The sequence below is a fragment of the Natrix helvetica genome, assembly GCF_964273705.1.
Source record: "Natrix helvetica genome assembly, chromosome: 9".
NCBI classification, from domain to species: domain Eukaryota; kingdom Metazoa; phylum Chordata; class Lepidosauria; order Squamata; family Natricidae; genus Natrix; species Natrix helvetica.
Genome location: NC_138560.1, coordinates 19,196,198 through 19,223,473, shown reverse-complemented (window position 1 = coordinate 19,223,473; position 27,276 = coordinate 19,196,198). Strand labels below are relative to the sequence as shown.

Genomic DNA, 27,276 nt, shown 5'->3' with positions numbered 1-27,276 from the left:
TTGGGCTGAGGTTCATTGTTCCACTTGCTGTACTTTGGGTTCCTATATACAAATGATATGTTCCTTGACTTCTCTCTTATTCAGGGATGCTGTTGAAAGAAAGTCAAGGTGGCAGCCACAATCATCTGATCAAAGCCCTGTGCCGCCCCCCCCCTTTTTTTTTTGAGGTGTGGCTTTGATTGTGTGATTGTGGCTGCCATGCTGATTCCTTTTTCTGTTTGGCCCCACCTCTGTGGACTCTCCTGCCACTTTTGCTAATTAACTCTAGAAATCGGCTTAGAGGGCTGAGCTGAGAAGCATCTCCTTCTGATGGTCCTTCTTCCTACAGTTCGGTCTGTGAAGCTCAAAGAGGACATCCTCTCCTGTTCTTTTTCGGAGTTGAGTTTCGGCTTGTGCCAGTTCATCCAGGAGGTGCGGCGACCGAACGGCGAAAAGTATGACCCCGACAGCATCTTATACCTGTGCCTTGGAATTCAGCAGGTTATTTTCCTTCTTTACATCCATTTTCTGGAGTCGCATGTTTGACCTTGTAGGAGCGGCAGGAAGAAGTATATAGAAATGGCAGATTGGGCTTATTAATTAGGCTGGGCTTTTATGAACCTCCCTTGTTACCAGTCTGTTTTTAGGTCCCAGCTTTTACATGCAAAAACAGCTCTCCCCTCCGTATTGTCGGTCCGTAATTATGAATGTAGAAAAGAACATTTGTTGTTCAGGGTTGAGCTGTGGGGTCCTTGGTGTTCTCCGAGCTTGGTTGCTTTCTTGCAGACGTTTTCATGACCTGACTTTGTAACATCACTGTTGTGATTAAGTGTGGGGTTTGCTCCCTGTTTACATGTTGGCCTCCCGACCCCCCCCCCCTTTTGCAAAAATGGCCGTACATAGCCTTTAGGAGGCTTCCAGAGTGCTCCTGCAGGCTGGGGAGGGCAAAAATGAGTGAAAAATGGACCTTTTTTTGCTCGGTTTTGCCCCTGCAGCCCCCAGGAGCACTCTACGAGCCTCCTAAAGACTTAAGTGTGCCCTTATTTTGACAAAAAACGGGCCCTTTTTCACAAAAAACAGGGCGCTTTGGGGAGTTCTGCAGAGTGCAAAAACTTTTTTTAAAAAATTTGCCTCTTCAAAATCTTGGTGCGTCTTATACTCCAAAAAATACAGTAATTAACCTTAAATGTAAGTCAAATCAAATCAAACCCAACTTTTATCCTGGTCCTTCCCACTATTTTTGTCATGCCAGAAAAAAATCAAGGCTGCCCTTTAGTCAAGGAAAGGTTTGTACAGCTTTATCTTTACCTTAAAACAGGGGTGTCCAAACTTGGGAACTTTAAGACTTGTGGACTTCAACTCCCAGAATTCCCCAGCCAGCAGAGCTGGCTGGGGAATTCTGGGAGTTGAAGTCCATAAGTCTTAAAGTTGCCAAGTTTGGACACCCCTGCCTTAAAACATGGGCAAGGCTACTGTGGGGCGGGAGTCAAGCGGTGGGATGGAGCCCTTTAAGGCGATTCAATCTACTTTCAAAGAAAAATTCCCCTTGATTTGGCTTTCTTGGAGAAAGGAGAAGGCAGGTCAAAACGTGCTGTGGATTTTTGCTCTTTTCTTCGCCTGTACAAGCTGGGTGCAGATTTGGCTGGAAAAAGCAGGAATAAGCTTGACAGCATCCCTGGCTTGAGTGCACAAGTGAAGCAAGAGTTCCAAAAGGAAAACTTGCATCCACACCAGGCTCTTGTGGGCAGCTGTAATAGTTCAAAGTTTGAGGAATAGGCATTTACAGGTAGTTCTCAGCGTACAACCATTCATTAGGTCACTGTTTCAGAGTTAACAGTGGCGTGGAAAAAACTGACTTGTGACCATTACACCATCCCCACAGTCACATGATCAAAATTCAGATGCTTAGCAACCGATTCATATTTATGACGGTTTCAGTATCCCTGGGTTTTGCGACCTTCCGACAAACAAGATCAGTGGGGAATCAAGATTCATTTAACAACCGTTAAATGCAGTGTTTCACTTAACAATTGTGGCAAAATAGGTCGTAGGATGGGGCAAAACTCACTTAAATATCTCACTTAACAACAGAAAGAAATTTTGGGCTCAATTGTAGTATTTACTTCCAGTATTTTACACTAATCGCTGACCTTAATAAAGTTTGTTCTATTTTGTTGCCCCCCCCCCCCCAATATTTCTTTATGCCCACCATTAGGTAATCCTCTATCAAAGCATAAAATTGTTATAAGCCATGCACACATGATGCAACACTCTTAATATGTCAATAAAATTTAAAAGAGCCCACTGCTGACTGGGTAGGAAAGAAAATGTAGATATAGGTCTACATCACATCCATGAAATGCCATTGTTTCTATCACTTTCCCAAAGATGATTAAAGGAGGAACAACTTTTATTTTGTGGAGGTGAGGTGTCTATATTCCACATTTAGAGTTATTGTTACTGATTTACTTGAATCAGATGTCCAAGAACTCAGAAAATGGCTTGTTCTCTTAACCCCTCCCTACCTAAGAAAGTCAGTTTGAATGATATCCCTTGCCAAAGAGGTCGATAGTCAAGTTTCAAAATCTCAGTTTGAGGATGACTAGATTTTAAAATAGGTGGCATTCACCAAGAAATCCCCTATGTATTCTCATATGGACCTGGCTTATCAATTGAACATTGTACCTGAGATCATGCTTGAAAATAGGGCTAGTGGGAGTATCTTGATCCTATGAGGACCTGTGTTTTCTGGCTACTTTCCAAACCCTTCACAAAGTGTCACAGCCGGTTGTATTAAGTTGGGATGACAGAACTGAATCTGTTGCTAGGCCAGAGGCTCCGTCTCTACATTTCTACATAGTCATTTTTTCTTTCTTTTTCTTCTCCTTTGCAGTACTTATTTGAGAACGGTAGAATAGATAACATTTTTACCGAGCCCTACTCCAGATTTATGATTGAACTTACAAAACTGTTGAAAATCTGGGAGCCTACAATACTTCCAAACGGTAAGCTTGGCAAATTTGTTTGGTTAGTAAAAGCTGTTGGCGGTGGCTCCTTTTGAAAAGGGAGCAAATAGCTTTGAAAGAGGATGGGGGCTTAATTCCAGATGTGCGCCTTTGATTTGATCCGGCTGAAGTGACGTTTGTTGTTGTTGTCGTTTTCTCTCTTGCTCAAATCTGCAGGTTACATGTTTTCAAGGATAGAAGAGGAGCACTTATGGGAGTGTAAGCAGCTGGGCGCCTATTCCCCCATTGTGCTCTTGAACACGCTGCTTTTTTTTAACACCAAATACTTCCAGCTCAAGAATGTCACCGAGCACATGAAGTTGTCCTTTGCTCACGTCATGCGACGCACCCGGACTCTGAAATACAACACAAAGCTGACTTACTTACGCTTCTTCCCACCTTTCCAAAAGCAGGACGGAGAACCAGGTGGGTGAACCTATCCTGCTTGCATTTTCTCAGGGAGTGTGGTTGATTAGCCTCCAACCTTGGGATTTCTTCCCAGTCACCCATTCAAGCACTAACCGGGTTAGGCCCTGCTTAGTACTTTAATGTCTCCAACATTAGCAACTTTAAGACTTGTGGACTTCAACTCCTGGAAATCCTCAGCCAGCAAAGCTGTGCCTTTGTTTCAAAATTAGATTCCTTTGACCCCATCAGCAAAGGGCTAGGTCTCCATTCCCGGGCACGAGCAAGGCGGAGACATAGAGATGGTTTCCCGCAACCAAAAAGATGGGTAAGAAACCTGGTTGGATTCCTGGTTTATCGCTAAAACCAGAAGGTCAAAAGATGATTTGCCAATGGGTCAAGGGTGGCAGGTCAGGGTGCTGATGAACAAAGTCCTACTTTTTCCAGCAGTCTAAGCCAACGTTTCTCATTCTTGGTCATTTGAAGATGTGTGGACTTCAACTCCCAGAAATTCTGGGTTCATTCATGAATTTAGAATTCTGGGAATTGGAGTCCTCCTATCTTCCAGCTTCAGCAGTCTCCAGTGACATAGGATATATCCACAGGGGAGGTTTTCTTCCATTTTCCCTGAGAAAACGCCGCTGTGAGGCTGGCACGTCTTAGATCAGGGGTCTCCAACCTTGGCGACTTTTAAGATTTGTGGACTTCAACTCCCAGAGTTCCTCAGCCAGCTTTGCTAGAGGATCAACTTTGGTGGCTGAGGAACTCTGGGAGTTGAAGTCCACAAGTCTTAAAGTTGCCAAGGTTGGAGACCCCTGCTTTAGAGGGCAACACGACCAGCCAGTTTCCATTTACTGGGAGGCCCAAAAATTCATTGACCAGGACAGTGATACAACCATTACTTTCATTTCTCTCCTCCCCACCTCCTCTTTCCTTAACTTTTTTTCATTCCATCTTTTGGATTAAGCATTCGGGCCCTAGGATGAAGGGCAATATCTTATCAGGCAGTCTCCCTTTTTGAAAATACTTAGAGGGAATATTGGGACATTTGCTCCCAATTTCTTGCAGGAGATAGATAGGGATAATCTTGGTTCCTCCAATACAGTGTTTTGCCCCAGGAATCTGCTGAGAGTGGTAATCAAGAATAAATAGTGGAATCCTAGGTGCTCTCTGAGCTTGGTGGTTTGCTTGCCAGTTAGGTGACATCATAGCCTTTATTCAGGTTTCTTCTCATCTTTTTAAAATAAACTGAATGCAGATTTCTCTGCTTAGCTGGAGCTGCCTCCCACTTCAGCATGCAGATTAACATTTTATTGGGGGGAGGGGTAAGGCTGTACCTCTGGAGCTTAGTTATCTTTTTGTTTTTCCAAGCTATTTCAGTAGCTTCCTTTGGTTTTTATTGTGTTTCCAGTGGAATAGGAATAGGAATGGAAAGGAAAAGAAAAGAAAAAATATGGAACAGAATGGAATGGAACAGAACAGAATAGAATTCTTTATTGGCCACGTGTGAGTGGACACACAAGGAATTTGTCTTTGGTGCATATGCTCTCAGTGTACGTAAGGAGAATAAAAGTACATTCATCAAGAATAAAAAGATACAACACTTAGTGATGGTCAAAGTTACTAATAAGCTATCAAATCGTACTAGGAAACAAATGAAAACAATATAAATTGAAAGATACAAGCAACATGGTTATAATCATAAGTGGGGAGAGATAGATACTAGGAAGGAAGAGAAGAAGAATAGGAATACAGTCTTAGTAAATAGTTTGACAGTTGTGGGAATTAGTAGTTTTGCAGAGTGATGGCATTCGGGAAAAAAATATCCTTGTGTCTAGTAGTTCTGGTGTTCAGTGCCTTATAGTGTCATTTTGAGGGCAGAAGTTGAAACAGGTTATGCCCAGGATGTGAGAAGAATGGTAGGAAATGGCCATTTTACTCCACTGGAATAGCAGTGCAAATTTTGGATGTTAATCATGACCTTCATGATTGCATCTCAATAAAACAAATTCCTAGGCAAGATGCAATCTCCAGGCATCTCCCTGAGCAGCCAACTTGCTTTGGGCAGGATGTTTTTTGGGTGGGCAGTTATTTTCCCAGTGGGCCAGATGAGGAACTGAGCCTGTTGTGGAGGGCTGAATCAGAAACTCCCGGCTGTAAGGTCGTGCTTCCACCGAGGTGGCAGTGGGTGGCCAAGCACAGGTTCCCTCACATAATGACCATACCACCTTGCTCCAGGTGAGGGATGAACCTGCGCAGGCACAGAAAAGCCCTTTCTCTCCTCATCTTCCCGCAGCTGACTGAAGGAACGCACAGCAACGGCGCAGAACTGAACTTGACTCGGTTTCTTCTCCCGCCCTGCGGCACGCTTATTTACATTTAATTTCTAATTTCCGATTGACCTCACACGGACAGGACAGGCAAAGGGCCAGGTGTGGCTCAGGCTCATAAAATGACCAGGCCTGGGTTACAGGATAGAAGCAATCATGTAACTACGCACTGTCTGCCATCTAGGCCCGGCATTGCCATTTCATCTGCAGCTGTTGGTGTAGCATTCCACACAAAAGAACGCTGGGCTAGAAAATACACTGGTTTTCCACTGGCTGTCCTGCTGCTGTTGGGTTGGGGGTTTATTTGGCCTTTGCGTTCCATTTTCCGTCTCTGATCATCCTTTTCCACCTGCAGATAAATTAGTGGGCAAAAGGAAACGTCACGAGGGCGAAGAAGCCGTAGAGATGGTTGAGAACACGGACAATCCTTTGAGGTGCCCAGTTCGGCTCTATGAATTCTACTTGTCAAAGTGGTGAGTGACGCTACATCTTCGGGCTTGTTTCTTCTCAAAGGAGAGTTCCCAACCCTCTCCTCCAATCCTGCCCCTTTTCTTTCCCCACCCAGTTCTGAAAGCGTGAAGCAGAGGAGTGACGTCTTTTACCTCCAGCCAGAACGTTCGTGCGTCCCCAATAGCCCAATGTGGTATTCCACTATGCCAATAGATCCTGGGACTTTGGACATCATGCTAACGCGCATCCTCATGGTAAGGGAAGTGCACGAAGAACTTGCCAAAGTTAAACCGGAGGACTCGGATCCGGAGCTTTCGGACTAAACTTGGGCGAAGGGGAGGTTCTCTCTTTTGTTTGTTTGTTTGTTTTTGGTTTTGTTTCCTTCCCTTTCCATGGTATCTTGCAAAAAGCACCGAAATGAAATTGCACCCGGCCTTCAGAAAAATCACTCATGTCTCACACACACACAGACACACACACACACACACACACAAACACAAAACAAACCCTCCGAAGGCCACAGCGGAAGCTGCAAAAGGTTGCAACATGAGACTCGAAGGATGGAAAGTGGCCGAAGACGCAGGAACACTGGAGAGCTTTCAGTGGCTGCAAATGCTCGTGAAAATGCTCGAGGAAAAGATGAACTGGAGACCTGTCTCTTCCCCTCTCCCTGCCTCCCAAGTGGTGCTTGTTAGTGGAATAAAAAAACAATTATGGATGTGTTTTCTTAAAGAAGGAAAGCAGTGGTGTACATCCTTCCCTCCTAACCATGGAAGCAAAGGAAGCTAGATTTAGACACGCACCCCAGGGTGATTTGGCAGTGTAGCTGCCACCACCCCCCCCCCATGGATTGGGGTGGGTATTGCCTGACACTTGCTATAGGACACCAAGGAGAACGTAGTGAGACGGACGCCCCTGGGACGCCAGATCCCTTCCTTGCCCTCTCCCCTTTTATAATTTTCAAGGGGGGGGGTCCTTTTTAGGAAAAACAAATGTTGGGTTGTTCAAAAAGACTCGGCCAGAAGCTGAGGCAAAGAAGGGGGAACTTGGTGGGCTGCCGTCACGTTTTCTGACTTTTGAGAAACCCTGGCTGCAGGAGCAAATCAAGTTTAGCCAGCCCACCTCAGCCATGGTTTTATGAGGAAACGACTCCTTTCTGAATGAACTCGCGCACACGTACTCAGCCGCCCCATGCAGACAAATAGGATTTGGTCTTCAGCCCTCCAAAAACCACTTGACTGCTTTCTTAAGAGCAAGATATTCAAAAGTGGTCCCTGAGAAACTGTATGCCCACCTCCCTGGGTTTTTTCCTCCTCCTTTAACTGGCCTAGGCAGTGACTATTCACGCATTTATGAATTACTTTTTGCAAAATCCAGTCGAGTTGGAATGCCGGAGGCCTTCCAGATGTTTTGTTCTTTGCATTGTCCCACTCCCTTGTTGATTTAAACAAGGTATCCTTAATCCTCAGCATGATTTGTGTACCGTCGCTTTTCATTTAAAAAAAAAAGGCATAGAAATCAGATTCCAAATCTGAAAGAGAATTTGGGTGGCTTGGCTTTGCCTCCCCCCCCCACCTTCCCCTGGGTAGGGAAAAAAAAATCCCCTTTCTCAAAACGCAGGGGGTGCGTAGGCTTAGCCAAGTGCATTTCACCACCTTCCTGAAGCCGAAGAAGATGTTTCCCCCCCCCCCCTCCGTCTCCAAAAAATCGCTTTGAAAATCGAAACTATTTTTTAAAAGAAAAGAAAAAAGCCAGGAAAAAAAATTGTACGTTTTTATTAGCGGTTTTGTCCATTCACCAAATTTCTAAAGAGTTCTTTTAAAAAAGAAAAAGAAAAAAGGCAAAAGAAACAACCCTGTTGGCCTCTCCAGCATTGAACAAAGCCTTTTGTGTATGTATGTGTGTGCGTGTGTGTGCGCGTGTGTGTTTGGGGTATTCTTTTTAACAGTAACAAAGGTTAACAATAAAATCAGAAAGTAGTCTTCTCTTTTTGCTGTTGTGTACTTGATCGTTCCGTCTCCTGCCTCCTGTGACGAAACCACTGGTGTATTTTGGAAAATGAAGAAAACTGTAAAAGCAAACCCGTCTTTTCTAAGTACCTGCCCCCTCATGTCATCTTTCTGTCATCTTTAACTTCCCTTCACTCTCCACGTCCTTCATTTTTTAACAGATACCCCACATTTTATATCTTAAGGCAAATAATTAATTGCAAGCTCGAATGGATGAAGAGATGTGGCAGAGCTGTGACTTTTCCAATAAATTTCCCAATTTGAATGGCATGGAATTTTTTAGGTGTTTTTAAAATACGCACGTGTATATTTTCTTTTATTCCCTTTATATCCTGCCCACCTTGCGGCTCAAGGCAACTCTGGATGGCTTACAATGTAATAAAACAGATATAGATATGTATAAAATAAATTAATCCTTCCGCATGCCCACACAGATCTCTTCCCCTTTACCATGTAGTTACATGAATTTGCAATTAAATGTCAATTGCGTGCTGGTTTCATCAGCAAATGTGGCTTTCTGGCATTTGCCAAAAGAAAGTCCCCAACACTAAAAAATCATAAATAAAAAGTTGAGACAGGAGGACAACCTTGTTCTGGGCTGTTTAGTGTGTGGTGTGTGCAAAAAGCAAACACTTAACTGGTGTCAATTGCATAGAAATGTGCGCAGAGGTCTCCCAAGCACACATCAGGAGAAGCCATCATAATTGGGACTCTCTTAGCAGTGTAAGGTCGACTTAATGCCATTTATTTAGTGACCAAAGTTACAACCTCACTGGAAAAAGTGACATGACCGTTTTTTCACACGTCTGTTGCCACCTCCCCAAAGTCACATGAACAAAATTCAGAGACTTGGCAACTGGTTCATGTTTGATGAGCAGAGTGTCCCCAGGGGACACAATCACCTTTTGTGACCCAGGAAAGTCAGTGGAGAAGTTAATAATTTAACAACTGATTTCCTTACAACTGTGGCAAGAAAGGTGGTAAAATGGGGCACTTCACTGTCTCACATAGTGACAGAAATTTTGGGCTCGGTTGTGATCGAGTACTACATGCATTCTTTATCCTTCCCTTTAGGAAATTGTCTTTTTGCTTTCAGAATCCAACAGGAAGGGAATTACTTAGACCATCTCCTATAGGATGGTGTCCTACCCTTCCAAATATCCCAGAGGAATTCTTGTTTGGAGTAGGGAAAGATGGGGTCTCTCCGAGAGCGTTGTATGAAGAAAAGCAGGGGGGGTTCTGCACAGCAGTCTTGGGGTTTGGGAAATGAACCCCATGCTTCCTGGGGTGCAAGGATGCTGTTTTGCAAAACTGAAGCCCCAGGTCAAGCAGAAGCAGAGATGCTGGGTTAGCCCCCATTACTGAAGCAGGAAAATGGGGTTCATTTTTTGCTAAACTCCCCATTATGTAAAAGGGACGAAGTGGCTAAGATGCTGAGCTTGTTGATCAGAAAGGTCGGCAGTTTGGCGGTTTGAATCCCTAGCGCCACATAACAGAGTGAGCTCCCATTACTTGTCCCAGCTTCTGCCAACCTAGCGGTTCAAAAGCATGTAAAAATGCAAGTAGAAAAATAGGAACCACCTTTGGTGGGAACAGCTTTCTGCGTGCCTTCAGAGTTTGGTCATGCCGGCCACATGACCACGGAGACCTCTTCAGACAGCACTCTTCAGCTTTGAAACGGAGGTGAGCACCGCCCCCTAGAGTTGGGAATGACTAGCACCTATGTGCAAGGGGAACCTTTACCATTATGTAAACTTGTGCAATAGAGCAGTAAAGGGAACTGAATTATTGGGAGCTCAAGTGATCCTCAATTTATATCCATTTGTTTAGTGACTATTTGAAGTTGCAGCATGGAAAAAAAATACTTGCAACCAGTCCTTGCGTTTATGGCTATTTTAATATTCCCAGTCACGTGATTGCTTCTTTCCCCAGAATGATAACTGACGGGTTTTTGTTAATTATTTCCAGTCCAGTTTCCTAGTCCTTAAGACTACGAAGAATTAAACAGAATATAGCATTCCTAAGGAATAACCACCTCTTGATTTGCCCCTTCCCCAAAAAGGTGAGCCACTCAGATGGACTAGGAGTTTTATTTTGCACGTGTCCAGCAGCAACAAGGGAGAAAACCCCCTCAATGGATCCCATGAGATAGGAAAAAAGTTTACTTTTTGCCTTGCACATCTGTACTGCTTTGAGGTTTAGAAAAGAGTCTTGGGGGTTTGCCTCTTGGGGACTGGAAAAGAGGAGGCGATTGTGAATTAGATGAATGGAAACCCACCGAGATGGACGTCCTGTTACATTTCATATAAACAGAAGCACAGAAAGATTACAAGGTATTTTTATTACAATAAAATAAGCAGTGGCACAAATCCATGAGAAAGCGAGCTAAACTCAAATAATTCAAGGACTCTTATGAAGATACAGCCGTTTCCCCTTCGACGAGGTTTCTTTTTGGAGGCCTTTGACAGCTAATGGAGAAGGGGTGGTGGGGGTTGTTCTCTGGCCCCTTCAACCGGAAATGGCTCCCAGCACTGCTCCTGTGGCTGCTGCGGCTGCTGACACAGCAGTCGGCATCCCGGCAGCCCCTAGATAGAGGAATAAGACAAACGATAAGGTGCCAGTCCTCATTGACCAAACGAATCAGGGCCAGGGCAGGAAACTTACCAATGGACTGCAGGGTGGCAACCACGCCCCCAGAAGCCACTCCCCCTCCGCTTGCGATGGCAGAAGCGGACATCAGTTTGGCGCCAATTGAACCAATTGCAATTCCTGCGCTGGTGAAACCCGCAGCGCCAACTATGGCCGGGATGCCCACCGCTGCCACCCCTGTAGAGCAAGAAAGCAAATGGAAATGAGTGCGGTCCCTATGTGAGCAGGAAGAGTTCTCAAACTTTGAGATATCACAGAACGATATCTGGTTTAACAGCTGCGGACAGGAAGGCCCTACAGAGAGTGATCGATTGGGCACAAGAAGCCATTGGTTGCCCTCTGACGCCACTGGATGACATCGCCAGCTCTCGCTGCTTTAGCAGAGTAAGGAAGATACTCAGAGATGATTCACACCCTGGTCAGTGTCTCTTTGATCTTCTACCATCGGGCAGAAGACATCCAAGCATAGCCAGCCGAACAAATTGGTTTAAAAATAGTTTCCATCCTTGGGCTGTCCAACTTTTAAATACAACCACAATCACTCCACGCACACACGGAAATTTATGACTTTTATTTTTTGTTCTTTTTTCATTTCCGCGATAATTTTGCACCCGTGAGGCTGAAACCAATTTCATTGTATTTATTTTGTACAATGACAATAAAGACTAGACTAGAAGGATCTGGGCCAATCGTATTCTGGAAATGGCCCTTTTGAGATCTTCCTGTTCTCTTCCAGAGCAGGGGTGATCATACTGTCTTCTGCTAAATTAAGGGTCTCCAGGCTTGGCAACTTTTAAGACTTGTGGACTTCACAACTCCCAGAATTCCTCAGCCGATCATGTTGGCTGAAGACTTTCTAGAAGTAGAAGTCTGAAAGTTGCTAAGTTTGGAGAGCCCTGCCCTGCCTAGACCAAGGTTGGAGTGACGGGGAAGAAAGAGGGCATGTCCTGGGGGCCTCTGGAGCATGTCAGCATAGTTCTGAACATCTGTTCCACTGATTTGCAGTGGATGGTACATGATGCACCATCAGAATGACCCACATGTGGTTTGCCGATTCCCACCACTGACTGCAGAATGATTAATTGCAATGGTGGTTTCTGACGGAGATTTTGGAGAACATGACCATGAAGCATGGGAATTGGAGTACTTGAGCTAACCCCTCCCACACCAAGGATAGAAAAGAGCCATGCGCTTCCAGCAATGCCAACATAGGGCTTTTGGTGTTCTGCCAGAAGATGGCACAAAGTTGAATTGTGCTCCCTAATCCCGCAGTGAGTCCCCCTCCTTGAGAATCATTTAGATTCCCCCATCCTGGTTTCCTCCAAGTACAGGTAGTCCTTGACTTATAACCATTAGGACTAGAAATCCAGATATAAGGCAAGGCACCCATGTGATCAGGCCCCAGGGGAAGTTTACATTTTTTAAATGGCCGTTAAGCAAATAACATGGTGGTTAAACCAATGGGCCGGTCATTAAACAATCCCACTCTTCTGAAACTGAGAAAAAAACATTGCAAATCAGTCACGTGACCGAAGGACACTGCAACCGGTTATGAAGGCCAGCCTATTGCCAAACAGGAGGCTTTTAAGAACAGAGTGGGTAGCCATTTGTCTGGAATGGTACAGGGCCGTGATGGCAAACCTATGGCATGCGGGGCAGAGGTGGCACACAGAACCCTCTCAGTGGGCACACGCCATTGCCAGTGGCTCTTCATACACGCCGGCCAGCTGGTCTTCATGGCCTGAAACGGCACCAAAGCAGCTGTTTTCCAGGCTGTTTTGGGGCCTTTTCCAGGCTGTTTGGGGGTTTTGGGGGGCCTGTAAAACAGCTAGAAAACGGCCCAAAAACAAGCATGCGTGCACCAGCCAGCTGGACTTCAGGTTTCCAGCGTGTGCACATGCATACATGTTCCACTTTGGGCCCTGGGTGCCGAAAAGTTTCGCCATCACTGGTATAAGATCTGCTTGTGTAGGGGGTTGGACTAGAAGACCTCCAAGGTTCCTTCCAACTCTGTTCTTCTGACCATGTTGGGGGAGTAGAAGCAACATTCTACCGTAGCTGGAAATGTTTTATAGGCTGTAAAACTTCCATCCCAAGGCTGCCATAACCCTAAGCAGTTGTAAGTCAAGGACCAACTATACAAATACTATAAGTCCAGGATACATGACCAGCAAGGTTAACTCTTTTCCTGTTGGCAGTCTAGGAGCTTTTCCTTTTGAACAGGAAGCCCAGAATCCCCACCCACTGTTCAAGGCTTTTGGGGGATAAAGTCCAAACTACTTCTCTCTTCCACCCTTCACCACCACTAGTAAAAGGCAAGGACCGAGAGAGAAATCTCAAACCCTCCAGTTCCCCACAAGGAACTGCACTTACATACGGTGGAGGAAGAAACTAGGAACTTACCCAGGCCAATTACAGCACCGAATAGAGAATCTGGGGATAAAGAGACTTAGGTTAACAAAATGAAGATTATAGTGCACAGGAATAATAATAATAATAATAATAATAATAATAATAATAATAATAATAATAACAACAACAACAACAACAACAATAACAATAACAATAACAATAACAATAACAATAATAATAATAAACAACCCAAACAAAAGTAGTGCGATAGCAATCGAGACAAAATTGGACAACCGCTTGCTGAATTCTAGTTCCTTGACTGTATTCATCCCACCACGTTTTCCAACCTCCATCATAAATGGGTCCAAAACTCTGGTCATCTCTACCCTTGGGTGATAGCACCCTCCTGTGACCCTTAAGAAGCTGCTGGGAAGCTGCCAACCCATCTTTCCCAAAGTGTGTCATGATGCTTAGAGAGATCACAAGACAACAAATGGAAGGTGGTTGGAGCCCACTCCTCAAATCTGGTGCACCAAGTGCCAAAAGCTAAATGAAAAGCATTCAGGCACAAAGAATCAGGAGTTAAGTTCTACACAGCAGTCTCCTACCTGCCAGTTTTGTTATTAACTTTAGCTTCATTTAATCCAGTTTAGGATATAGGGAGGTGCCTCTGCTAGTTAAAAGGGAGCTGGGGGGGCACCCTTTTTATGGCTGCAAGGGCCTCCTGCAGCCCTCTGCCAACAAAATGGAGCTTGGGGTGGGGGCATATGCCCCCCCCCGGGCTTTGTTTTCGCTGGCAGAGAACTCTAAAAAAAAAAACTAAAAAAAAACCAAAGGAGAAATGTTTCCCCTTTTGCATTTGAGCATGGAAGAAGGGACAGGAAAGGAGAAAGAGAAACGACAAAGAAAAAGAAAGGAAGATGGGAAAAGAGCAAGGAAGGGAAAATAAGGAAAGAGGGGAAGGAAGAAGAAAGGAGAATGAAGAGGGAAGAAAAAAGAAAAGAAGGAAGGAAGGAAGTGGGGGAGTTAGGGAGGGAGATTATAATGAGAGTGAGGGAGGGTCTTGGGGAAGTCCTGCCTTAGATTGGACCACCAGAGGTGCCCCGACATGAGTGATGTCACTGGCCAAAGCAGCCATGGCCACCCCCACCCTCGGAAGTCCAACACAATCCTGATGCTGCCCTCAATGAAATCGAGTTTGACACCCCTGCTGTAGAGTGACTTACCGAGGTTGGTTCGTTTCAGGGTAATAAAAACAATGAGAAATACTATTTCCAAACGAAACCAATTGGGAAAAGGGAAAATTAAGGGAGGGGAGGGAAGAGGGAAAGGCCTGAGGGAAAAGCATCTGTTTCCAGGTTGAGTGGAAGGAAACTGCCTTGCTAACAAGCGGGAGGCACCCAAAAGAACAAACTCACCCATGGGTAACTCTTGGTCTTCCTTCCCGGCTGACGCAAAGAAAAAACCTGCAGAAAGACAAAAGGCAATTTAGCCAGGCAAAAAGGAACATTGCAGGAATTTTGTCACCCTGACCAGGATGGAAGCAGAGCCTGCTTTTTCTGGGCTCCTGGGTGGGAAGCGGGAGCCAATCCTAACGCAAAGGCTCCCTTCCCATCTTCTTCTGAACTTCCAATTCCCAGCCAGCAGAAACAGGATGCTGGCATTTGTAGTCCCACAAAAGGAGAGACTCTTCTCACCCCCCAAATCAAGGATTTCGGAGGAATTGCACCACCTTTTTTAAAAAATAAATTTTTATTTTTATACGTCTCGTTGTGTGAATGGTTTGATTCCTGGGTATCATACAGTTCAATATAAATAAACACAACAGTATTATTCCTAATAATTACATTTCATTTTTAGTATTACTAACACATAACTTCTACGATCATCCTTCAATTCTAAACCTTTTCATAGTTCTTATGTATCATCTTCACATCTGTTTTTACTATTTCCCCCCCTTTATTTCTACCTCTATTTTAGCCCTTTCCCCCCCTCTTCCCCTATCATTCTAATCTTCAAAGACGTGATCCTTCCTTTTGTCATTATTCAATATTTCAATATCCACTTAATCACATTTTTAAATATATTTAATGTTTTCCCAACCCTTCAACCCTTATGATTCTACTATTAACACTCTTGTTTTCATTGAAATATGTCCTTTGTCTAATTTCAAATTACTTAATCCAGGTGACCTTCTTTTGGAGAGTCATTCCTTGCCACCCTTCCCTCTCCCCTTGCAAGGGAGTGCAAAATGCACCCCAGGGCTAGAAGGCAGTGAAGGATCAGATGATGGACTATATGTACAGAGGAGGCCCTGGGGATCAGAGGAAGGGTCACATGTGGACATAGGACCCAGGTATGGATGGAATGGACATGAGAGGGAGGAATATGAATGCTGACAAAACATTTTCTCTTGTCTTCATTTCTTTGCCTTGACAATTGAGAGCTTTGCTCCTTTCCTGTCTCTCACTGCAGAGGGAGTGGGGGGGGAGCAGGGGGGGGTTGCTGCTTCAGACAAAAGTTTTAAACTGTTTTTACTTTTCTCTGAGGAAGAAGGGGGGTTGTGGGGGAGCGGCTTCAGATGAAAACTTCTTTTATTCTGCTCTGCAATAGGAAGGGGGGCTGCACATTAAGAGAGAGAGGGAGAGAGAGAGAGAGAGAGAGAGAGAGAGAGAGGGAGAGAGCACCTTAAAACCATTAGCCAGGATAGTAGGAATAAGAATAGCTGTTTATAAGAAAAAACCCCAAACCCACATAGCTGGCACATGACCTGGGATGAAAAACGTGACATTTATCTATTTAACATAACAAGTGTAAGGGTTTAGGGAGGGCTGAAATCCAAATAACCAATCAATACTATCGGTTATGCATGCATTATTAGGGGAAGGGCGAAGGGTTGAATGCAACCATCCCTTGACTATAAAAACTGCTGTCAGATTCTAATCTTGGCCCTTGGTTATCTTGTCAAACGGGGTCCTTATATCTTGGTACCAAAGTATAATTCTGTATCACACCTTGTGTCTCGTGACTTATCAGCTTCGACACCAAGCAAGAGCCCAGTTTTGGGGACAGCAGTAGCCCCTTCTCCCTTCCAGCCAGCCCTTCTTTGCAAACCACCCCATGGTGGGCTTCTCCCTCTCCCACCGGAGCCCACAACCTCCCTTCGGAATCAGGTTCCAAGCAGCCAGAGGCGCAGTTGGCATTTGGTTCTCTCCGCAGGCTATTCAACAGGGGCGTCTGATCCATCCTCCCACTCCTCAAGCCCAACGGCTTCTGTGACCCAAACGACGGTATTCAGGACCCCCCCCCCCAATTCTCATCTTCCTAGGTGCTGGGGGCAGAGGGGGAAGCCCCAGGGAAGGGAGCCCCGCTTCCCACCACTGGAAGCCCCCTCCCCACCTTGCAAATGTCCCCCCAGAAAGAGCGCTGGGAGACCCTCCCTCACCTGTTAAACCAGCCCTGGCCGGCTGGTTTTTGACCCAAATGCCGACATTCAAGGGCCACCCGAAAATCCATCAGAGAAAGGAAACAAGGGAAGGGATGAGGTATTTGCAGCCCCCTTTCCCACCACCACAAACCCCCTCCCCTCCTTGCACGCGTCCCCTCCCGCAGAATCTCCTCGGGTTTAGCCAAGGCAGAAAGAGCGCTGGGAGACCCTTCCTCACTCGTTAAAGCAGCCCTGGCTCAGTTTGCTCCCGCTTGGAGCTCCCGTAAGAACTTACCAGCGCTTGGAACGAGAGAGTAGCGAATGGAGAAGCGGCGCCTCCTTCCCCTCCTTTTATGGAAGAGGCGGGGGGGGGGCACTTTCGATTTCCGACTCGCGGCCGGAGGAAAACGAAAGTGAATCCAGGGAAAGGAGGGGGGGGGGAATGGAATCTTTGGTTTCCATTCAAGCCAGAACTAAACATTGGGGGTTTTTCCCCCTCTTTTTTTCCCCGGAACAGAATTAAAAATGTAAAGAAAGCATTGGGGGAGGGAGGAAAAAAAGAAACAGCTATGAAAAGGTGTTGAAGAAGCGAGAAAGCAGGATAAGGGGAGGATAATTCGGGGGTTCCATTTCGAGTGGGGGTCGCCTTCGGAAGAAGAAACAAACATGAGATCCAGGAAAGAAGAAATTATCGGTCCCTCAAAGCAAAATAGTTTGCATTTAGGGGCAGGCTGCAGAGAAATGGGGTACAGAGGCAGGTCTTTTTTTTTACAGGGGCAGCTTGTCTGGGGTGTCACGTGTTGATTCGTGTGTGTGTGGTGTGTGTGTGTGTGTTGGACATGCAGTTCCTCTAGGACGGGTGTCCAAACTTGAGAACTTTAAGCCTGGTGTACTTCAACTCCCAGAATTCCCCAGCCAGCAGGCTTTGAAGTTGAGGTCCCTGCCTCTTAAAAGTTCCTAAGGTTGAGAAATATTCCCTCCGGATGTGATGGGACACATTTCACCCACTCGGGTAGGGAAGAACGTGGACTTAAAGCTAGTTGAATTTCTCTCTCTGAAGCCGAAATAAGTGAGATGAGGCAGCAGTCACAGCCATCTGGTGTAAATTCAAAGCCCCCAGCAAATTCTGGGAGTTGAAGTCTGCCAGCCTTAAAGTTGCTAAGGTTGGAGACCCCCCTGCTCTAGGAGACCTAATTTCATCAACTCTTTGTGTTTGCAGACCTTATCCTTTGATATGTGGATTAGGGTTAGGTCTGGGTAACTTACTTGAGGAAGTTGGCTAATTTTAGTGGCTTAACTTAGTTTTAGCTTGGCTGTTAATTATTTAGCAGGTACACTGATTCTCAGGCCATTCCGTTCATATTTTAAGGGGAAGATGGAAACAGTATAAAGAATAAAATATATTTGGATATAAAAGGAAAGAGAAAGAAACGTCTAAAGATGCCATTTCCAGTCTTCTTTTGCAGCATACACTCCTAACTCCTAACTCTTTCCATCCTCCCAAACTACAGGTCTTGGTTCCCATAAACACCCCTCATTCATCAATCTAAAATGAGACTTTTGGAGCTTCGAACGCCGGATGGGGTAACAATTGCAGGGGTAAGCCAGCATTTATAACGTTAGAGTGTTTTCCTTATATGTTTACAATAAGTTTAAATTAAGGATTGTTTTAAGATAGCAGAGGCAGCAGTAATGCCGATATTAGAAAAGGAAAAGGTTGGCTCCTGCCCTTTGAGGGGCAAATAACATGGGCGTTGTTATTTATTAACTAACATAGCTCCTTTGTATTTTAATCTGATGTTCACGATTTATTAGCTTTTAACATTCCTAAACTGGTAAACAAGTTGGATATCAGTTTAGGGATCTGGCTTATTTCTTTTGTGAACCCTGAACAACCTTTCTCTTACACGTTATTCTTGTTCAGACCTCATTTTGGCTTCTGGGTTCAGTTCCAAGTGGGGGGAAAAGACAGTGGAAACACGGAAGCTGCTTGGAAAGATGGTTGAATGATGGACAGGATCACATGGCTTGAGCTCCTGAGCAGAAAAAGGGGATCGCGTGCTTCCAGATGTTGGGTGAAGAAGAAAAAGAGAGAGAGTGAGATGCTGAGAGTGCCTGGGTTTTATGCCCTCTCTGACCTTTGAACCTGAGCTTGTATTCTAATTGGTTGTCAGAATCCAATGGGGCCATGCAGGGACAACTCTGTAGGCTGTCTTGAGTCCAAGATTGGTTGAGCCTTGCTTCCTACAGAGGTTAGCACCCACCCTTCTCCTAGAACAGGGGTGTCCAAACTTGGGAACTTTTCTTTTTTCTAAGACTTGTGGACTTCAACTCCCAGAATTCCCCAGCCAGCATTGGCTGGGGAATTCTGGGAGTTGAAGTCCACAAGTCTTAAAGTTCCCAAGTTTGGACACCCCTGTCCTAGAAGAATGAAATATCCTGGGAAATATTGAAAAGGCAGAATATTATATTTCCCTGGATCAGAAATGGAGAAACGTGTTTTTGGGCAGGAAGCACTCATTCTAAACAGCCCCCACCTTTGTCAATGGGCCATTAAAAGGCCTGAGCCAGTCTATTCTACATAGCAAAGGCCTCCCCCTTCAGCTCCAGGGTGATGGATTAAGGCATGATAATATTAGCCCTTTACCCATCTCACCACAGGGCACCTGGGAAGAAGCAATGCTCAACCAAACTTGGACAGCCGAAAAAGAGCTTCAGTCCCGCCGCGGTCCAGGCCTGTTCTTTGCGCCAGCCATGCATGCACACCCCATGTCTGCTGCGCCGGAAGAACAGGGCGGCGAAGGTGGCGGGACTGAAGCTCTTTTTCGGTGCGTTTGAGAAGTGGAGGTCGGTACGGTAGTTATTAACACAAGAAGCCGGGAGGGTTATGTAATGGTACCTGGAAAAAACCTTGGGAGAGAGGGCCAACAGGTGCTGCCAAGAGAGCAATGGTCACAATGGCCAGAGACATAACCCAGCATAACCCGCAGCTAGATAGTAGGTGGCTCAAGGTTGGGGGAAAAAATTCTGATTGGTGCTGGCAGGATCTTAATCCTGGATTGGCAAAAATCCCACCCAGCATGGTCAGCCTGACCAATTCCAGAGGGGACTTTTGGGGGTGGACACAACTCAAGAATCTTCCAAACCCTTTGGAGATTCCGCCCGGGGGGGGGGGAGGATTTGAACCCGGGTTTTCCTGAATACCAACCCTGCACCTTAAACACAACCCATCAATTCTCTTTTCTAAATCCCTGTCTTGGATTTCCCGGTGGTCTTCTGTCCATGCAGTAACCAAATCAAATCTGATTTCCCACTTTGGAAGAGCTACCAAGATTGTGTGTGTGTGTGTGTCTATGATTTCCCCCAGTTCCTGCAAGGGGTTAAAAAGAGTTCTGTTCTCGGGCATCCCCAATCTCGTCCTTTCCATTTCAAAACAGGGTAGCCATGAATCATTAATGGGCAGCCGTTGCTCTTTTGAGATCCGAAAGATGGTTTAGAAGCGGCAGTGCAGTGACCTGGACTTCTTGATGAATGTTGAATTCATACATTCTTGATGTCGTATATTCTTGATGAATGTATTCTATTTTTCTTTACGTACACTGGGAATATAGGCACCAAAGACAAATTCCTTGTGTATCCAATCAAACTTGGCCAATAAAGAATTCTATTCTGTTCTATTCTATCCTATCCTATCCTATCCTCTCCACTGCAGAATAAAGGCTTCTTCTGCATGTTTCCAACCAATACGCTTTCTTTTGCCCATTGGTCCCGCAATACTTGCTGATGCTGTTGATCCATCTCATTTTAGGTTTCTTTCGTGGACCCTTTAAGCGTTCTAAATCAGGGGTATCAAACTCAAGGCCCGTGGGGTGCTTAGATCTGGAAAGAGTGAAGAACTAGCCTGCGGTGCCTCTGCCAGTAAAAACGGAGCTCGGGAGAGCTGCGTGCGGCCCTTGGGAGCTCAATTTCTCTGGCAGAGGGTCCCAGCCGAAAACGGGAGTTCGGGAGCCCATTTTTCCTGGCAGAGTGCTCCGGCCACCACAGCCACCCCCAAACACAAGTGAAATCAAGCTGGCCATGCCCAATCTGCCCTCCCCCCCCCAAAAAAATCAAACACAACCCTGATGTGGCTCTCAATGAAATCAAGTTTGACACCCCTGTTCTAAATAAACAAATTGGGGGAGTTTGATTATTTATCAAATTTATATGTCACCCATCTCAGTCTGCAAGGCTACTCAGGAGATGCACCCCAGTTTAGGGAAGAAGGCAGGGGTGGGATTCAGCCAGTTCGGACCAGTTTGGGTGAACCGGTAGCTCCGACGATCAGCTGAGAGCGAACAGGTTCTCTCTGACGACCAGGTGGGCTTGCCTGCCCACCCCTGCGCTATATTGACCTCTATCTCCTTTGTTTGAAGCCCAGCTGATAGACGCCGCAGAGCGGATTGCTGTGCCTCAGCTGTTTTACTCACCATGGCTGTGTTAGAAGGTACGTTTTTGCATTGTGTTCAAACCCACTGCACATGCGCGGAACGAACCAGTTGTTACCCCGGTTGAATCCCCCCAGTGGAAGAAGGCCATCTTAGCAGAGTAAGCAGGACATCCCCACCCAAGTGGCCAATGGCCACCCCAAAGAAGAAACGGCCCCTCTTGATTTCTCCATTTTATTGTCCACAAAAGTTTGCTCAGAGGCATAATACTGTCACCGTGACACTGAGCGCCCCAGCGCCAGCAATGCCCCACCGAGAAACAGCAGCGCACCCCCTCCCCACTCAGAAAAAGCACAGGGTGTTGGACAGTGGCAGCTGCTGAGTCGCTAACAGTGCTCACACATACGCACACACACACAGCCACACAATGTTGCCCATCTCCTGGCCGAGACCCAACGGGGAGCGTTTAAATAAGAAAACTAGATCCGTGTTTCTCAACCTTGGCGACCATGGCTGGCTGGGGAAGTTGAGGAGTTAAAAGGTGTCCAGGTGAGGAAACACTGCTCTAAATGCTTCCTATTGGCTGGAACACACCCTCGCAAGGAGTCGGGGGTCTGATTCCCCCTCCCTCCTCCTCTCATGATCTGGCCCTCGCCGGAAAATAGCCGCCCCCCCCCTCCGGGGGCAGCCGGATGATAAAGGCGCAGTCCTCATGCTAACATCGAAGTTTATATACATTATTCACATCCTTTGTCGCCCAGCCAGTTAAATAAACTATGTGGGTTATATAGTGTTGAAGATGAGCTATGAGATGGGGTCAGTCTGATAAGGTGCTTATTAAAAAAATAATACTAGTCATAAAATAGAGGAGAGGAAGAAGAGTGAGTGAGTCCACAGGGCTGGAAGCCCAGCCTGGCTCCTTGTGTTGCCCTCAAGCCCATAGAGGGGCAGAATTCGCACTGGGTGATCATCTTCCAATCTAACGTAGCCGGGAGTTGGCCCATCGCTGTGCCCGTCCTTTGCCATCTACAGGACTTCTGCAGGGGGAAAAGGAAGAGAACGATCAAGAGACTCGGAGGACTAAATGCTCCAACATAGAAGGGTTCTTTTTTTTAGGGGGGGGGGTCATTCAAGGTTTTTTATTTTTTAATACAAATTATAGGGGTCTTTTCTTTAACCTCCTCTCACTTAACATACTGTAGTCCTTTTTAGATCATAGTTTTGTTTTCACTTTCAGCCAAATTATTCTTTTCCATTATTTTCCATCTTTGAAGTTATTTTTTCTTAATACATAAGCAATATCTTCCATTGCCCCTTCAAAGTTACGCCCAATTTTCATTTTTTTTTATTTTCTCCATTGGTGTACGTATTTTGTTATAAACAGTATACGTCCTCTAATTCAATGTAAGCACAGAGAGCATTCCTTTCAATTTTTTTCTACCATTAACAATATACTATCATTTCGTTATTTCTTAATTAGTTACGTAACAATAATAATCTTACTACTCTTCTCTTTAGTCTGCTAATCTAACTCTTCTTCCATTTCTTCCTCTTTTAACCATTTTCTCTTGGGCTCCCAAAAATCCCATTCTTTTCTTTTCCTTCTTCTTTTCCTCTCCCTTTCCCCTAACTTCTTTTTTTTCTTTCCCCTATTTTTGTAGTTATATAAGTCTAAGTGCTATTGCTATCGCTATTACGACGACCATTGAGCACAAAAAATGATGTGGTTCAGTCAAACATTTCTTGAGTGAGTTTTTGTCCCATTTCACAACTTCTCTTGCCACGGTTGTTAAGTGAATCACATCGCATTTATGAAATTAGTAACACGGTTCTTAGCTGGATCTGGTTTCCCCACTGACTTTGCTTGCAGAAGGTTGCAAAAGCGGATCGCATGATCCCAGGACACTGCGACCGTCATAAAGATGAACCAGTTGCCAAGCATCTAAATTTTGGTCCCGTGACCAAGGGGATGCTGCAATGGGTGTTAAGTGTCAAAAACGGTCATATGTCTCTTTTTTACCAGGGACGTTGTAACTTTGAACGGTCACTAAATGAACTGTTGTAAGTTGAGGGCTACCTGTACAGATAGTCCTCGACTTATGATCACAATGGAGCTCAAACTTTCCGTTGCCAAGCGAGGCAGTTGTTAAGTGGTTGTAATTAGGCTCCTCTCAAGATGGTATATAAGGAATGACATTCCGGAAGCTGTTTGCAGGAATCAACATATTTACCAGAGCTATCGGGTCTGTGTCCTATCTTGGCAGGCTGGATTGCTGCCAAGGTCTAGTCTGTGTGTTAATAAATCATCTTGCAGAATCCTTGTCTCGGAGTGCTTGGGTGTATGAAGAGGGGGGTCAGAATACCAAACTTATTTGTCTTATTGAGAAATCTGTATGCAGGTCAAGAAGCAACAGTGAGAACTGGACACAGAACTACTGATTGGTTCAAAATTAGGAAAGGAGTCCAGCAAGGCTGTATACTGTCACCCAGCCTATTTAACTTATATGCAGAGCACATCATGAGAAAGGAGGGGCTAGTTGAATCAAAAGTTGGAATTAAGATTGCCAGAGAGAAATATCAACAACCTCAGATATGAAGTTGATACCACTCTAATGGCAGAAAGTGAAGAGGAACTAAAGAGCCTCTTGATGCGGGTCAAGGAGGAGAGTGCAAAAGTTGGCTTGAAACTCAACATTAAGAAAACGAAGATCATGGCATCCGGCCCTCTCAATTCCTGGCAAATAGATGGGGAAGAAATGGAGGCAGTGACAGATTTTATTTTCCTGGGCTCCAAGATCACCCCAGATGGGGAATGCAGCCATGAAATTAAAAGACACTTGCTCCTGGGGAGGAAAGCTATGGCAAATCTAGACAGCATACTAACAAGCAGGGACATCACCCTGCCAACAAAGGTGCATCTAGTCAAGGCTCTGGTTTTCCCAGTTGCAATGGATGGCTGTGAAAGTTGGACCATAAGGAAGGCTGAGCGCCAAAGAATGGAGGCCTTTGAACTCTGGTGCTGGAGAAGACTCCCGCAAGTCCCTTGGACTGCAAGGCAATCAAACTGGTCAGTCCTAGAGGAGATCAACCCTGACTGCTCCTTAGAAGGCCAGATCCTGAAGAGGAAACTCAAATCCTTTGGCCACCTAATGAGAAGGAAGGACTCCCTAGAGAAGAGCCTCATGCTGGGAAAGACAGAGGGCAAAAGAAGAAGGGGACGACAGAGAATAAGGTGGATGGACGGAGTCACCGAAGCAGTAGAGTTGAGCTTAAATGGACTCCAGAGGATGGTAGAGGACAGGAAAGCCTGGAGAAACGTCGTCCATGTGGTCGGACATGACTTTGCAACTAACAACAACTTTATTCTAGCTGGGCAACTGAACCACAGAATATCAAACTAAGAAAGTCCACCTTGCAATTCTTCCCAGCTGAATTCTTTCTCGTTTCACACAGAATCTTGTGAAGACTGAAGACTCTACTATCTGCACCTACAATACACAGCCGGTCTTTGACTGACAATCCTTCATTTAGTGGCCAGCCAAGTTACAATGGTGCTGGGAAAAAAAATGGTCCCAGCACTGACGACTGTTGCAGCATTCCCACGGCCACATGACCAAAATTCAGGTGCTAAGCAACTGGCATGGATTTACGACAGTTGCAGCACGCTGGGGTCACGTGATCATTTGCAACCTTCCCAGCCATCTTGCTACAAGCAAAGTCAATGGGAAAGCTGGATTCGCTTAAGGACGGTGTGATTCATTGAACAACTGCTTAAAATTTGGTAAGAAAAGGTTGTAAAATCGGTCGTGACTCACTTAACCCACCACCTTTCTTAGCAACGGAAATTCTGCTCCCAATTGTGGTTGTAACGTCGAGGAGTTCTGTGAGCTGTTAGGGAGGGGCTGTCCTCGCCCTCTTTCTCTCACGTGATATCTGAGCTGAGCTGCCTCTTGACTCCTCTGGAATGCAGCCCTTCCCTCTTGGGAGTCTACATTCCACCGGAGACAGAAGATGCTCCTTGCTGGGGGATGGCGGCTACCTTACCTGTGACCTGTGGCGCCTTGGCCACCGCACTGTTGAGGAAGGGCTCCTTGTTGGCAAAGGGCAGGATGGGCTCATCAGCCACGCTTAGCCCGGACCCTGCAGGGTGCTCCCGTCCACTAGGCTCCTGGGGAGAGGGGAAGCCATTCTCATGCTTGCCGGACTGCAGGCCATTCACCAGGGCCAGGGTGGGGTTGATGGGAGAGCTGCAGCGGAAAGAAGAGGTGGGGGGGGAGGCATGTGAAGTCATGGCATCACAAGCTCAAGGAGGCGGGAAGGAACATTGGGGACGAAACTGGGATATTCCAAGAAATGAGCTGTATAGTGACATTTGGAGCATGGCAACAAACGATAAATTAACAACAGAAATCACACTTAAAAGGGGACGATCAAAGCAAACAATCATAATGAAATATGGGGGGATTTTATAAAATCAGTATTGGTGGAAGGCAAAGGGAATAAAGCTGCTCAGGAATATAGGTTATTTTGGATAAGGGCACAATTGGAATATATCACATATCTTTTAGTTGTTATAGAGCAGGGGTCAGCAAACTGTGGCTCTGGAGCCGCATGTGGCTCTTTCGTCCCTCTGCTGTGGCTCCGTTGCTCAAATATGCGTCACAACCGTCAATGTGTGACATGCAATTTATTGAGCTTTTTGATCCCTTGGTAGGCCAACCAGAGATAAATCCAAGAAAAGAAAAGTTTCAGAAGAAAACAGAGTGTTTAATTCAACTACATATGCTAGTTTTGCGGAAATAGCCAGGCACGGGAAGGGTTTTATGTCTCCCGGTGTTTCCTTTTCTGTGGGAAACGGGTCCAAATGGCTCTTGGAGTGTTTAAGGTTGCCGACCCCTGGTATAGACGAAGAAATATAAGGGGGGGGGGGGGGGAAGGTCTCCAGAGGATGGAATGCAATGTAATATGTGTTTTTCTTTTTCTTTCTTTCTTTTGTATCCAGATGTGTATGTTACTGTTTGTATTGTTTGTGTTTAAAAAATAAATACATAAATAAAAAACGTCCCCCCAAAAAAAGGAGATGGGAAGGAAGACAAAGGTGGGTAGAAGGGAGGAGATCCTGGAGAGCAGATCTTTGCAGGTATCCGCACACAACACACATACACACAACACATACACACACTCACACTCATTGTTTTGGCCCCAAGTGTTCTTTCCTGCATTAGCATAAAGGACTTTTGAGTTGGCCTTGGGAAAGTAGGAAAAAAGGAGGGGAAGGAGGGAAGAAGTCATCAGGAGGGACTTGGAGCAAGCAATTAACACCCTCCGGGGACAGAAAGGAGTCAAACCATCAATTCCTAACTGTTGTAGCCCAGCAGGATCCGTTTGAGCTGCTGATGGACTCAGATAGCGAGGGATCATTTGAGTCTGCCCTGGATGATGTGGAAGACCCTGTGCAGGTTGCAGATTCAGAGCAGGGACCAGAGGGGCTGGTTGGCCACCAGGAGGCGCCTGAGGCATGGAGCAGTGGGGAGGATCAAAGGCAGTCAGTCCCTGATGCTAGAGTGAGAAGGGCTGAGAAACGCAAGCAGCAGCTCCGTAGGCAGGCTCACAGACGGAAATTAGCACAGGTGGTTGTGGATTGGCCCCTCCCAAGAGAGCTTATAGGTGAGGCGTTGGGAGGGGACATTTGCAGGAAACAACAGTTTGAAATTAGCAGTGAAGAAAGTCGATGTCTTAGAGCCGTGTCTGAATATCTGTATCATCGACTTTACTGATTTAATTCTGCATGATAATTGGAACGCTGACAATCTAGTTTGTTTCTTGTATTCTGAGTTATCTGGGCCCTTGGCCAAAATATTTGTTATCTTGCAATTAAAACAGTGGCAAACAGCCAAGCCTGTGTTTTGGCTTGTTCACAGGCATGGAGAGGGGGGTCAGAACACCTAACCATGCCCATATTCAATCAAGGGACACAACTATGGCTGAATTTTGGCCATGACTACTACTACAGGGGTGTTGTAGCCCACCAGCAGAGCTGGCAGCAGATTCGGACAGCGAGGAGCTTGGGGAGGAATCTGGGCCAGTCCTGGAGCCTGTAGAAGGCTCTGAGGAGGGCTCTATGTCGGAGGCAGAAGTGGGGCCAGGGCCATCTGACAGTTATCAGCTGCCTTCAGAGTCAGACATCAGTGAGGCAGATGAACAGCTGGAACCTGTTCCCAGTGTGCGCACGGGCAGAGTTGC

General features: G+C 45.8%; 3 protein-coding genes across 12 annotated transcripts in view; 1 reads left to right on the top strand and 2 right to left on the bottom strand.

The window, feature by feature from the left end:
• Positions 1 to 8,156, top strand: part of ZMYM4 (zinc finger MYM-type containing 4) — a 64,306-nt gene extending 56,150 nt beyond the window's left edge. For all 8 annotated transcript variants that reach the window (XM_081962721.1, XM_081962725.1, XM_081962723.1 and 5 more), the window contains 5 exons: positions 329 to 480; positions 2,873 to 2,984; positions 3,162 to 3,410; positions 6,075 to 6,192; positions 6,285 to 8,156. In XM_081962721.1, coding sequence (XP_081818847.1) covers positions 329 to 480; positions 2,873 to 2,984; positions 3,162 to 3,410; positions 6,075 to 6,192; positions 6,285 to 6,492 — 839 coding nt within the window. In that variant the 3' untranslated portion in view covers positions 6,493 to 8,156. The remainder of the gene's footprint in view (positions 1 to 328; positions 481 to 2,872; positions 2,985 to 3,161; positions 3,411 to 6,074; positions 6,193 to 6,284) is intronic.
• Positions 8,157 to 10,500: 2,344 nt separating this feature from the next.
• On the bottom strand, positions 10,501 to 16,957 carry LOC309397094 (interferon alpha-inducible protein 27-like protein 2A). Its single transcript, XM_081962817.1, has 5 exons — positions 16,902 to 16,957; positions 14,598 to 14,645; positions 13,231 to 13,260; positions 10,843 to 11,004; positions 10,501 to 10,763 (listed from the first exon to the last, which is right to left on the bottom strand). Exons 2-5 carry the CDS (start codon positions 14,599 to 14,601, stop codon positions 10,687 to 10,689), a joined length of 273 nt encoding a protein of 90 aa, XP_081818943.1. The 5' UTR covers positions 14,602 to 14,645; positions 16,902 to 16,957; the 3' UTR covers positions 10,501 to 10,686.
• Positions 16,958 to 21,265: 4,308 nt separating this feature from the next.
• MAP7D1 (MAP7 domain containing 1) overlaps positions 21,266 to 27,276 on the bottom strand; it is a 94,788-nt gene continuing 88,777 nt past the window's right edge. For all 3 annotated transcript variants that reach the window (XM_081962027.1, XM_081962029.1, XM_081962028.1), the window contains 2 exons: positions 25,078 to 25,280; positions 21,266 to 22,070 (listed from right to left, as the gene is read on the bottom strand). In XM_081962027.1, coding sequence (XP_081818153.1) covers positions 22,060 to 22,070; positions 25,078 to 25,280 — 214 coding nt within the window. In that variant the 3' untranslated portion in view covers positions 21,266 to 22,059. The remainder of the gene's footprint in view (positions 22,071 to 25,077; positions 25,281 to 27,276) is intronic.

What these genes read in the sequence shown, in the direction of transcription:
- LOC309397094 (XM_081962817.1), bottom strand. An exon ending in CGGTGCTGTAATTGGCCTGG is followed by an intron (nt 11,005 to 13,230) that starts GTAAGTTCCTAG and finishes CTTGCTCTACAG; the next exon opens with GGGTGGCAGCGGTGGGCATC. An exon ending in TGCCACCCTGCAGTCCATTG is followed by an intron (nt 10,764 to 10,842) that starts GTAAGTTTCCTG and finishes TCCTCTATCTAG; the next exon opens with GGGCTGCCGGGATGCCGACT.